Source organism: Mauremys reevesii, linkage group 9 (assembly GCF_016161935.1).
Source record: "Mauremys reevesii isolate NIE-2019 linkage group 9, ASM1616193v1, whole genome shotgun sequence".
NCBI lineage: Eukaryota > Metazoa > Chordata > Testudines > Geoemydidae > Mauremys > Mauremys reevesii.
In genome coordinates this window covers 99,965,496-99,979,048 of record NC_052631.1, presented here as the reverse complement: position 1 = coordinate 99,979,048, position 13,553 = coordinate 99,965,496, and the positions used below count along the sequence as shown (strand labels likewise).

Here is a 13,553-nt window from a genome sequence, read left to right as displayed (position 1 = left end):
GGAAGGAAATCCCCAGGAAGAGAGGTGGCAGCTGCAGGACTTTCCACACCTTTAGATTGGATTGCAGCTTCTTGCTAGTCTGGAGCGTGGAGAGCCAAGCATTTGAGAAGATCTGAGACTTGCCTGGAGTTCTCAGCAGACGGGCAAGCGAGCCCCAGAGCTAGTGGCAGGCAAAGGGGCATGGGGTCCAAACCACGGCAGGAAAGGCATGCTGCCAGCAATCAGGATATGAGCAAAGAGACCCTCTTGCCTTTATCAGCCATCTGCTTGACAGCAGTGTCCATCACGCCTCAGAGGGCGGAAACGAGCAAGGTAGCACGTGGAGAAGAGGGAGTGAGTCACGCAATGTCATGCGGAACATGAGGATGGGTCGGAGAGACGAGTATCTTATTTTCACGGACTGCCCAAGTCAGTCCCGTCTGACCCGCATGGAGCTTCTATGCCTAGCTAGAGAGTGGGAGAGGAGCAGTTATACAGCTCAGCAGTATTAGGAGTTCTTATTTTCATCAAGTTAGTGCCCAGAGGCCTCAGTCAGGAACAAGACCCAACTGCATTGGGTGCATCACGAATCTAGAAGACAACATGGTCCTTTGTCCTGAAGAGTTGGGCCAATTAAAGGTCACAGATGTGGCAGCCGAGGCCACCTGGAGCACATGCATATTGTTCTCGGCGTGCGAGTAGGAGTAGGAGCAGGGCTGTACTGGTGGGAAGAGGTGACTTATTAAAAACTCCTGAGGAAGATGTTCTCAGGCACAGGGGACCATGCGCCATGGGGAGAGAGCTCTGTACGTAACTAAAAGGATACTTTCAGGAATGGGGAATTCAGCTAGAATTGCCCAGTGGTCCAATTAGGATGGGGAAAATCAGCAGCCTTTGCATAAACAGCTTAAGAAACTTCTCTGCAGTATTGCCACCAGGAACCACGTAGGGACGGTATTAATCTCGGGGCTAGGTTAAGGCTGTCCAGTCCTCTAGCCTGATGCTGGAAACTGATATTTAAATATACTTGGATCAATATTTTAACGGTGGCAAGCCTCGCTAGCATTGGTGGGTTTTGTATAATAAACCGTAGCCTTTTCAAATAGCAGGTTAGATGAGGGTCTGGCTATGTAGATGTCTCCTGTCTTGGGAGCTTTTCCTCCAGCAATTCAGACCGCAGGCTTCACAATGCGTTAATTGGCCCATCTCTAAGAGTGAGTTACAGCCACCGAGACTAAAGAAGTATTTAAATGTTCTTGCTCCTTGAAGGGTGGGTGGTGAAGCAGAGAGTGACTGACTGACAGAAAGACAGAACTACAGACCCTTCCCAATACAGCCGGGCAACAAAATCCCCGGCAGGGATTCAGAATTCCTGAGACATGAGGCTGACATTAAAGTGGTACTTTGGGGAATCTAGGGATGGGAATTAGAGAGAGCCAGGAGTCTAAGATTTAGCAGAGTGAGAAAAATCAGATGGTTGATGACTTGGCATCAGAAACGCTACCCTAGATAGGGCATAATCGGACAAAATCTAGTATTTCAAGGATCATGAGTCTCTTAACATGTTTTCTTCCCATCCTCTGACAGCTCATGCAGCTGAATGAACATATTTACGGTTCAGTTATAATAGTAAGAATAATAAAAACGATCCTAAGACTATCAAGTCAGCTGATATGTTTTTCCCTTGAATAGCTCTAAATGACAAGTACTCCAACTGACCGAATCAACATGAAGGCAGCCTTGTTCATAAGCAGCACTGAATCCTGTTCTGTTTACCACATACAATTACTTCAACACTAAACCAACAGCTTTTTTGCTTGCAGCTTTCTATACTCTCCATCTGCCCTGAAACCTATCTGGGTGTATTTAGTGAAGGATTTGCTCTCTGCCTAGTTTATAGTAAAGTTGTGAAGAAAACTGAAAAGGTCAGGAATGTGGACGTACCTATTCTAATAGCAACAAATTCTAACTGAGATTATTACCTACCTCTGTTACTGGCTTTGCGAACCTGTGCTAGGAAATATCAGGATATGACATTAAAGCTAAAAACTCAGATTAAAAACTCTGCCTGACCCTCAGTTCCCAAGAATGTAAACAGGCAATTGAGACCAATAATAGTGTATGTTTCCCACATCAATCAATCATTCTTACCACATGCCAATGAGATGTAAAACTCAATTATATCACACAAGCAGCCTACAGTGTTTCACTCCCAGAAGGTGAGGTTAATTCCCATAGATAGTGACCCTCAGAGAATTTGATTTGTTAATGCTGTAAATTATTCCTCAAAGAGAAACACCCCTGATGCCTTACTGTTAGAGGAAGGCATCTGTTTGGATATTACTGAAAGTGGGAAATAATGTTCATTTAAAAAATAAGTTCACAAAAATTTTATCACCCAGAGACATAATTAAAAGGAGTGAGCATGGGATTCTTGAGTTCTAATCCCTGCAGATTCATTTGTGTTTCCCTGGGCAAGTCATAACCAATCTGCCTCAGTTTCACACCTTCTAAAATGGGAATACTATTTGCTTACAGGGTTATGCAGGATAGTTTATGGGGTCTGGGCCTAAGGAGTTAGCTAGGTGGTTTACACTGTACTGGGACTAAGAGTCCATATTACCACATTTCCCTCAAACATGTTACAGTTCTGGTAAGGCCCTGTATATTCATTATCCAGATGGCATTTCAAATAAAAGGGTAAGCACCATTCTTGCAGACTGTACTTGCAACTTCCGGCCTGTCTCACTGTCCTGCTGGAGACAGAGGCTGGGAGGACGCTGTTCTAATGACATCTCTGGCAGATCACAGCAGCAGCTGAGGGACAGGGTCTCAGCTGCTCTGTGAGAACAGATTATTATTGAGGCTCCGTTGCCCGCCCTGAGGGGTCTGATGCGGTGGAGAGTAGAGCGTACTAAGGCTGCCAGAGAGAGGTATCCCCACAGATCTCCTGACAACCGCTCCCTGTGGTGTTAGAAGAGCAATATTTTAATTGCTGAATGGTGCACAACCAGCAAAGTATGACTGGTTTACAGGAGTGGCAGCCTTAAAGAACAAGAGGCCTGTTCCTGAGCTCATTTGTGTGTGTGTAAATCAGGTGCCAGTGGCGTAAAGGGGACCAGAAACAGGCCAAATACTGTCAAAATAACCTCCTGCCTGGCCCTCATCATCAATGTGAATTCCCCACAGTATCTCTTCACACTGGCTTTTTTACAAATGCTGAAATGGAAAAAAAAAATCCTGTTTTAAAAGTTCCTCGAAGCAGCCCCGAGGTTTATTTTTTAAATACAGAAATGATCTAGTAACACACTTTCAGAAAACGGCACATCAACCCCCCAAATTTAAGGTAAAACAGTCATCCATAAATTAGAGGATACCATAATTGTAGCATTTAAATTAAATTCAGCTGCGGGATCCATTTCATTCCTCAAATCAAAATGAGGCTGAGCTGGATGTCTGATTGTGGGAAAATGATTGCAGGAGCAGCTCTTAAAAATGCAGTCCAAGTCCATTTCTGCAGCTCATAATTAATACACTCCTGTCTACCACCACCCTTTGTTACGATGCCCAGTGGAAATTCACGGCGTCAGAGTGACACTGCTCACCTTGCCTACTATTTGCAAGGTCGAGCATAAAGATTCTAAGAAAAAAGATGAAATATTGGTATTTTCTGTAGAGTTCTGTAAAACCACGCAGCCCATACACTATATTTCTTTACTTCTACTCCAAGTAGGGCACAGGAGATTCATAGCCCAGCTGCAGCTTGGAATGAGGCTCCGTTAAGAAAGGAGAGAAGTAAATTTCAGAGCTGCAAATGAAAGACTTTAGCAAATGTAAATTCAAACTTCCTCCAAGTAATCATTAGTTTCTTCTTCTATTAACATCCAATAAATCACACTGTTACTGGAGACCACAAATGCTATGTGTGTGTGGGGAGGGTGGCGGGGGGGGGGGCAGCATGCTACCATCTGACAGTGACCTGTTTCATTGGCAGTAGGGGAAAGAACACATATTCAACTGTCATAAGAGCCCATAAAAAGGAGTGAGATATTTTTGCAAAAGCAGCCATTACACTAGCTCATCATCTGCAGTCAAATTACTGGACAGGAAAGATTTGCTAGAAATGGAGTTTGTGTTTAGTTTTTAAAATGTGTGTGTGTGTGCGCGCGTGTGTATCTACATACACCCATATTTAAACATTTAAACATTTTCAAATTATGCGTGTTCAAGTTTAATTTTTTCAGAGTGAGAGTTAAATTGTCCAAGCATCTCCACCACTCTGCTTACGTCAGTAAGATTTGCCCTGTAGATTCACAAGAGTGGTATTACTTTAACCACTGTTTGAATTAAGATATCTGTGGATCCCCTTGCACAGAACTGATTCAGTGACTGAAGCCGCATTTTTTTCTCTTTGGTTATAAAAATACAAGCTTCCATTTGGGAATCTGCAAATTCAGTGCTGAACCCAATCCCAAGGAGCCTGATTTGGACATCCTGGGGAAGGATGGCAGGTTTCTGGTTCCAAATGGAGAAATGTGCCGCTAACCTCCATGGTACAAGACAACCTAATTTCACTATACATCTAGATCTAAGTGTCACATGCAATCAGACCAGAGAATTAAACCCCAAGCAATAAAAGAAGCAGGCAGATGAAGCTACACAGAACAGAATATTATGCTTCCTTCTTGACATATCAAGAACTCTAGTTAGTCACCAGGATCTCTATTTTATACGGACTGTCCCAGCTCACTCTTATACTGGCACCTATTACCCCGCCTCCCCCCATGAGTCCCAATTTTTCACACTTGCTATCTGGTTACCCTAACTGTCAGTGCTGGTAACACAGGGGTTTTCTCAGCGAGGTACCACTGAGCTTTTCAAAATCTTTCTTCTGTAGAGAAGAAATTTTCCAATGGTGAGTATCCCTATGCAAAGAATTCAGGGGCAAATTGTGCCCTTAGTTACACCTGAACAACCCTAGTTGGCTTGTCCGGGGGTAAACGAGGGTGAAATAGGGCGGTTGGCAATTAAGGCCCAAGCCCTGCAAGATACCAGTGATTTTTGTATTACTGTAGTGCCGACAAGTGGACAAACTCTCTACTCCATTGCGCTAGGCACTCTACAAACACAACAACAGAGAATTCCTACCCCTAGAGTTCACAGCTTAAAAATACCCTACAATTCCATTGACTTCAATGGGAGCTGCATGCATGCAGCATCTCTCGGGATTAGTACCAAAATCTGGATAATATCTACCCTCTAAATAACAGTCTCTTTTACAGATTTATTGAAAAGCACATTGCTTCTCCTAAACCAGAAAGGAAAACGCCGTTAGGCTACTGCAAAAGATTCAGGGAACAGCCATGGACCCTGCTATAAATCAGAGGATATTTACCCCATCTAAATGCAGTTGCAGGAATGTTTTCAGCTTGTACCGTATAACTGGGTAGCATGCAAGATGTAGGTTTCCAAAGCCTGCACTCCATAAACAGTGGTTTACAGCGATGGAACCGTGGCAGTTGTTCATCTTCCAGAGTCCACTCACCCTTCCAAGAATCCTAATGCCTCATTGATTCATAATCCAGTACATAAAGATTTCATTTCTCCTGCACACGGTGATATATTATGGAGGCAATCTGGTTTGCCACTGAAAAGTTTGCTTAGTAGAAAAATTTGGAGTTTTGACATTCAGGAAATTACAGTAATCTGTAAAACACAACTGCTATGCCAAGGTCAGCATTTACATTCTACCTATGGAGCCAGAATAACTATGTGGAAACAGATATTAAACTCTACAAACTGCAGATTCTTTTTGTAAAAAAAGACCCCAAAATATATTATGTTTTAAAAAAATCTTCATCATAGTCCTGCGTATTTTCGCTTTGTCTCAAATGTGTCATGCAAAGCTTGTTATTGTGTAGTGCAGGGGTAGGCAACCTGAGCACGGGAGCTGATTTTTAGTGGCACTCACACTGTCCGGATCCTGGCCACCGGTCTGGGGGCCTCTGCATTTTAGTTTAATTTTAAATGAAGCTTCTTAAACATTTTAAAAACCTTATTTACTTTACATACAACAGTTTAGTTCTATATTATAGACTTGTAGAAAGAGACCTTCTAAAAACATTAAAATGTTTTACCGGCACGCGACACCTTAAATTAGAGTGAATAAATGAAGACTCGGCACAGCACTTCTCAAAGGTTGCTGACCCCAGTGTAGTGGCTAGAGGAAAATACACTAATAATTTAATACAATCACTGGTCCAACAAATTGGCTGGTTTCCCCTTAGTTTTCAAGTAGAAGGCACGTGGTTGAATAGGACAGCATGCTCAGTGCCATTAAAATGGAATAAAGCAATATTAGATTGGGCCTTCCTTTCTGCACCTGTATATCTTCTTATCAAGGTTAGGGTTTCTTCAGGCCGATGAACAGTTAACTAGCTAACAAGATAGTGCAGGGTAACTGCACTAGGATCAAAGCAAACAAAATGATTATTATAGCCACATTTTGTTCAACTGGAATGCACCATATAAATAGAATATATAAAGTTTCTAGGTTTTTTGCAAGCTGTCTAGTGCAGCATAAATTTTGTTGCCAACCTGGATGAGAAGCAAGAACATGCAAACCTCTCTGATCTTTTTAAAATGATTATGTGAATATGGACTTATGAACTGTGTGCTAACCCATTTCCCTAGCACTCGTAACCGCCTCATATCCATTTACTCAACTCTTTACTAAAAATAAAATGGCATGGATATAAAAAAACAATTACAAACAACTACCGTTCTAGCAATACTGTAGTTAAGAAACTGACCATATACATTAACCTAAAAATTGTTGGGCATTGCACTACTTGGAATTTTGTCAAGGTAGATATTTATTAAAACTTTTGTTTCTATTCCAGAACTAAATTAATTCTCTTTAATAATATATGAAAGAAGAAAGTTTGGATTGAGTTAGAAAGTGTAACATTGATATTAATGTCTTTTCAAATCATTTGCATACAGAACTCCATCTTCCCACACAAACTCACTCAGGAGGCAATAACATTCATCCTTTCTGCTGCCAAAAATAAAGACACAAATTGATCAAATTGATTTAAAGAATGTTTTTAAAAGCCAGATCAAGAATGTGCTGCTGCTATACAAAGAACCATGAACCGAGGCGATGTATATTTTGTGTAACTTAGTTACTGCACATATGCAAATTTACAAGAATCTGTTTACCAGATCTCTAAAATGTTGTCATTGGTAAAAAACAATGATTAAAAATATCTTGGCATTAGTAATTAATGCATTAAAACTAATACATTCTCAGCCTGATGCCGAAAAATGGCCTGAGCTACGGACAAAATATTTACAGCAGCAGCCTGATGCAATTTTAATTTAAGCTCCCGTTGATTTCATTTAACACAGCAAGGTTACATAACGAAGAAGTCTGTATCAATTGAAAGAGCCGAGTTTAGTCCTTTCCCACCAAGGCTCTTTGGCGATATCACGTAATGGAAGGGTATTCTCACTTACCTGAATTGGAAACGGAACATATATTAGCTAAGGAAACTTAATCAGGGCAATAACATTAAAACAGGGCACTTAAACTATACGGATTAAGTCACTTGCAAACATTTTTGTAATCATCACTGAGGGTTGTGGTGCTAATGATTTAACCTCACTGCTCTCCTCCAGGGAACAAAGTTGGAATTTTATCACAGACAATTAGAATATTTAAAATGGCAGCCTGTATTTTGTAAAGCATTCCTGCAGTCAATACTAAGACCCTGACCCTGCAACGAGAGGCTCACACTGAATATTTCACTAGGGCTTAGCACAGGAGCACGGATCTGCTGCCCTTGCATGCATCTCATTACAAAACAGGATCTAAGTCTTAAAACTGTTCAAAACATGTTTCACTTGCTGGTAATTTTGAAGAATCCCAGTTTTCTCCTTAGAACCATCATCTTTAATCTCGACTGGGTATTGGTTGCTATTGCACAGCAATACACTGTGAAGCTGTGAGCTTGAAACACCTCCTGCTAAACCAGGATTTTAGAAATTTCAACTACCCACCCACTTAACATAATTGGATTTAACTTGCATAGAATGGTAAACTGTGTTTCTAACAAAACTTCCTCTATATATTTGCTGTGTAAAGTTTAATGTGCGTGAGCTTTTATTTCAAGTAAGGAAACAAGCCTTTGCAACCCATCCGAGAGCAAGGACACACCCAGATTCCTTCTCTCCTGTGCTTTCATCTCATTCATTTTGCAAAGACATGCCATTTTTTCTAGCTGGATTTGATCCATTTACCATGATGCAGCAGGCTTATAAAAAAGAGAGAAAATAAAGCTTTCATCTTACATAAAAATAAGATTAAACGGGGGGGAATCTGCTTGTCAGAAGATCTCTTATTCAGCCGAAGTGCAGGAAAAACTCCAAATCGTGCATGGGAAGTATAGATTCTAAAGTAAACAGAAACTTAACCAAATACTTCCTGGTATTCTGGGAATGCTCGTGAAAGCACATGCATGCTGCAGAGACACCCCCGGTGACACACTGAATGGATATGGATTTTAGACTGCGCCTGTATCAGTAACTGATCCTTAGCGTTAAGGTTCAAATAATGATTTAGGTCACAAGTGAAAGCGAGTTCAGCTGTTGCATCCTTTAAACACCACAAAACTAGCACCAATTCAGCACTCTCAAGAGGCTCCACTGCAGGCGCCCATATGTCAAGAACAGTGATGAAGTCCAGGAAGATTAAGACCCTAGTTCATCCCTGCACCGCTGTAGGGATGGTGATTTGCATCTCTCCTATTGAGGCAAAGGCACCCTGCAGGAAATAACGTCATCGATATGGTTTAAACGTTCAGCCCAGGTTCTCTGTTTGAATTTTGATTGCATTGCCACCATTAATAATAAATAATAATAATTGGAGTTATACCTATCTCCTAGAACTGGAAGGAACCTTGAAAGGTCATTGAGTCCAGCCCCCTGCCTTCACTAGCAGGACCAATTTTTGCCCCAGATGCCTAAGTGGCCCCCCTCAAGGACTGAACTCACAACCCTGGGTTTAGCAGGCCAATGCTCAAACCACCGAGCTATCCCTCCTCCCCTCATTCAATGTCGGCCATTGCGGCGGGGCAGAATTGCCCACCCCGACACATCCCCCTCCAGAACCAGCACAGCCGACAGAGGCCCCCACAAACCCTCCCTGTGCTGGGGCTGGTCCCTTGCTGTAATTCCCCTGTAAGGCTGCACTGGGTCGAGATCCAACAAAACACTGACCCAAAACACTGACACATCTCACAAGCACTCTACCACCTAGCCCCCCACAGCCCACCACCCCAGACCAGCCCAGGCCCCTCCCCCACCCAGCCAGGCCACAAGCCCTGTCCGCCATCCACCCCGCCCTCATTTTTTTACTGCACTACACAATTTTTGCCCCTGCCTTTGCCCCCTCTCTTCCTTTGCCTCCCCAGCCCTGCCACAGCCCAGCCCATCCAGCACGGGTTGGAAGCTCTGCACTGTCCTCCGAACCCTACGCGGGGACCGCCCCCAGAGCCGGTCCCCCGCCTCCGAGCTCCTTCGCTTCGGGGGGGGGGCGGGGTCCGGGCTCTTTCGGGGCCGCCACGGGTGCCGGCCGAAGACGTGGGGGGCCCCCACCCTCCTGTGCCTCTCCCAGAACCTCCCCCTCCCACCTGCGGAACCCAGGGCACAGCACACCACCTGAGCACACAGCCAGCCTGAGCATGAGATGCCATGACATGGACATGACTGCAGGCGGGCGCTGGCTGGGGGCCTCTGCTGTGCTCTGGGGCTCCACCTGCTGTGTGCTGGCTTAGCTCTGCTGCACTGGGGCTGTTAATGGGCAATATGTCCTGTGCCAATGAGCAGGCCTCACTCCTATGCCAAGTGACTCAACTGACCTGACCCTCCTGACCTGACTTGTGACCCTGGGCTGGCTCTGGGCTCTGCAGCTATTCCTTCATTCCCTATTCCAGCTCCTCATTCATTGGTTCCTCTTGCCAGAGCCTTCCCCTCAGTATTCCGCCGGCGTTGCCGGTTTGTTTACTGGCCGTATCGTCATGTTCGGGCGCTGGCGCTTCTCCACTTGCTGTGCCTGGCCCAGGCCAGGCTGCTGGCTGCTGCTGTGGTGGGTGGCCAGTAGCCTGCCCCTGGCCTGCAGGGCCTTTTGGAGCCTGGCTGGAGCAGTGAGCGCAGCCACTGGGGCGCAGCCGGGCCGGCGCCGGCTACCGCGCAGGCCGCGGCCTGGCTGGGCGGGGCCTTCCAGCACAAGCGCAAACACACTGCTTTGGGAACGCCCACTCCACTGCTCCCTCCAGTCTTGGGGGACTCCACCTCCTCTCACCCCCACTCTATCTACCTGTTGGGCTGCTGGGAGAGCTGGGGGGGAGCCCCTTTGGCTCCAGTTGGTGCTACTGGTCCTTTGAGGACTAAGATCATCTACACACCACTTTGTTATTGATTACACTTACATTTTTAAGTTAAAGAATCCAAAAATCCAGCTGGTCTTTAAATAATTTGAACCACAACTTCAGTGGTACTGTGTCTCTGTATATAGATATATGTATGAGAGATAGACAGAAATTTAATAAAATAAAAAAAAAAAAAATAACATCCATTGCACCTTGTGTCTGTCTACCTCACTCTCTCTCAGGGCAGACAGTAAATCTCCCATTTTACTGATGGGAAAACTGAGGCACAAGGGAGGTCAAGTCCAAAATTTTCCCAAAACGCCCAGGAATTCTGAGACACGTACGGTCTGATTTTCAGAGGTACTGACATCCCACACCTCCAACTGAAGTCTCTATTTGGGGACCTCACTTCAAACTAACGTCCACTTTTGATCATCTGGGCCTAAGCGACCCGCCCAGTTAGCCCGAGCCAGAGTCAGGAAGAGAATCCAGTTTACCCATCAGTGCTGCACTTTAACCCCTAGGACACAGAGTCACTGCATTGGTTTCCAGTGTGTGACCTTGCAATATAAAATTCCAAATTCTGTATTTAATCTGTCAATAGACAGAATATAAATAGCAGAGATAACACAGCATGAAGGTTGGCATGTTGTTTAATCAACCTACTGTGGACATCTGGAATATGATTGTCTATTTTACCTGGTATCTGTTCACATAATTTAAGAATTGCATCTGAAGAAGTGGGTTTTTTACCCATGAAAGCTTATGCCTAAATAAATCTGTTAGTCTTTAAGGTGCCACCTGACTCCTTGTTGTTTTTATAATTTAAGAATGTTTCCTCCATGTTGCTTGTAGGAGATGGTCATACTCCTGTGGATTTATCTCTAGTGGAGTTCTGGGACTACAAGATCAGAGATCCAGTTTTTGTGGGTGTTGGATTAGCAGCACTAATTTAGTTTGAGGTCTCTCAGGAAGAGTTTCTATTTCAAAGGGGAACAGCTTTGTAGCGGAAAAACTTCTTCATGGTATATGGAGATCTTAAAAATGAGCTGATTGCAACTACTAATTTTGAACCTAACCTACAACCAGTAAAACAGACCCACACGTCTCTTGGGTAGTGGGGCACCACATGCCTCCTAGCAATTCTAACCATCTGCAAAATTAAGGACACACGGACAAGAAACAACAAATTCTAAAAAGGCGTAATTTCAGCTTTGGTGCTTTGTTAAATTCTTAGGGGTCTATTCTCTCCATGCTACATGCTCATACCTCCTACTGATGCTAATGAAAAACAGACAGGCATATCTAACGATGCATAGACCCCTTCTGTTAAAGGGCTTTCTTTACATTTCCTATAATGTCTGGAATGAACACCAATTGCACTACACCCAATGAACTGAAAAATGCATGGGTTAGTGCAATGGAATGTACAGCTTCTTCCAGAAGAATTCAGAGTTGCTATTTAAAAAAAAAAAAAAAGATAGGAAAGAATTTGTAAACACTTGGTTTGCAGGAAAGCAGCAGGAAATGCTTCAAAATAACAATGCGCTTATCTGTGACCATCTTTAAAATGATTTAAAGAGCCCTACAAAGAGAGACATGTGCTATCCTTGCATGGATTATTCTAGCTAAAAACGTGAGAGACATTTTAATTACCAAATACAAATGTTACCGCAAGCAAGCAATGAAACAGATGGTGTCCTGAATTTTACAGGGTAGCCAGCATTTTCCAGATAAAATTTACAGTTTACTCGTCAGTGTGCTTTAAATCTTGCCTTGTACTGTATTCTTCCAAACCCTGTTTCAACCACAGCAACCAAAGAGACTGGGACAGCAGCCTTGGATGTCCAAATAAAATCCACTCAAGAGTAAATCCTTTCCCTACAAGAGAAGGCATTGTACATGTTGGTGATGAAATGAAATTCAGCCACTCTCTCTACACTATAACGTCACAAGGAGTGCGCGAACATGGCTTCCTAGGAAAAAGGACTAAGACAAGAAAGTTGGCAAAGGTGGCTCCTGTCTTACTTAGACAAGAGATGATGTGATGTCACCTGGTGCTTTCATCCCAGTGAAAGGCTTCATTAGTGTGTTTGTTTATTGCACTGTTTTCCTCAAGGGGTCCTCCGTGTACCAGCTGCAACGCTGAGAGAGCCTTCATTTCCCCTTGCCATAACCCCCCTAGTCCCTATCCTGGGAGCCCTGTGTCCCCCAGATGGAGAGGGCTGGATGGGTCTCCCTTTGGGGCCCATCAAGGCAGCTCCTCTGCTCACTGAGAGATGCAGAGGAACAATACCAAGCACTTGTCCATTCCCCCGGAGGCTTAACATTCTGTCACTCTGCCAGAAATAGTCCCAGCAGCAAGCAGCTGACCTTTTTTACATTTCGCTCTCTCCTTTGCCGTGGCAAAATAATTTAGATAGCAAAAGGAAGAGACAACATAATTACAGGTATCGCAGAATTCTCCTTAGCGCCCACTCTGGGGGCAGAGAGAAACACTGAGAACCTTGTAATAACTTCTTCTCACGTGGGAAAGAAACACAAGAGAGAGACTGTAAGAAAGGATCTATTCTGAGCAGGCGGAGAGGAAGCCCTGTTGCTATAAAACCTCTGTTGAAAATTAGGGAGAAAACTCAGGGCTGGTGTATTTCAGTCACAAGAACCAGCAGATGTGTGTGACAGACGTTCCTTTCCAATTGTTACATGCATCTCTCTGCGGTCAGGAATTCTCCTGCGTGATATTGTTAGAAAGCCAGAAAAACCATAGGATTCTGCAACTGAAAGCTATCTCTGACGGCAACAACTGACTTTTGTTTAATGTTTAATATTTCGAGTGATGTAAGGAGACTAGGTGTTCCCTGTGCTTTTAGAAAGACACAAAAAGTATGGTCGCTGCCCTAAGACATTTCTAGGCTAATTTAGGTGGATAAAAGATGGCCAGCAATGGGAGTGAGCTCAAAAACTACAAGAAAAAGTCTACTTGGATCGTTGGAGAGTTAAGGAAACAAAGGGGAAGCCTTCCACGCTGTCACATCTAATGAGGCTATTTCCCTTTCAGGCCAAGAAATAACCACTGCCCCACCTGAATGGGCTATGGGGAAATTTAATTTTTGTAAGCTTTCGCGATACACTTCTTCATTC

At 43.8% G+C, this 13,553-nt stretch overlaps 1 protein-coding gene across 2 annotated transcripts in view; it reads right to left on the bottom strand.

The window, feature by feature from the left end:
* The window catches only part of HS6ST2 (heparan sulfate 6-O-sulfotransferase 2), a 227,414-nt gene that overhangs the window by 15,960 nt on the left and 197,901 nt on the right, over positions 1-13,553 (bottom strand). Inside the window, exon 5 of one of the 2 annotated variants that reach the window (XM_039489122.1) lies at positions 12,188-12,293. The exons of the other annotated variant lie outside the window; for it this stretch is intronic. Coding sequence (XP_039345056.1) covers positions 12,188-12,293 — 106 coding nt within the window. The remainder of the gene's footprint in view (positions 1-12,187; positions 12,294-13,553) is intronic. 2 annotated transcript variants of the gene reach the window in all.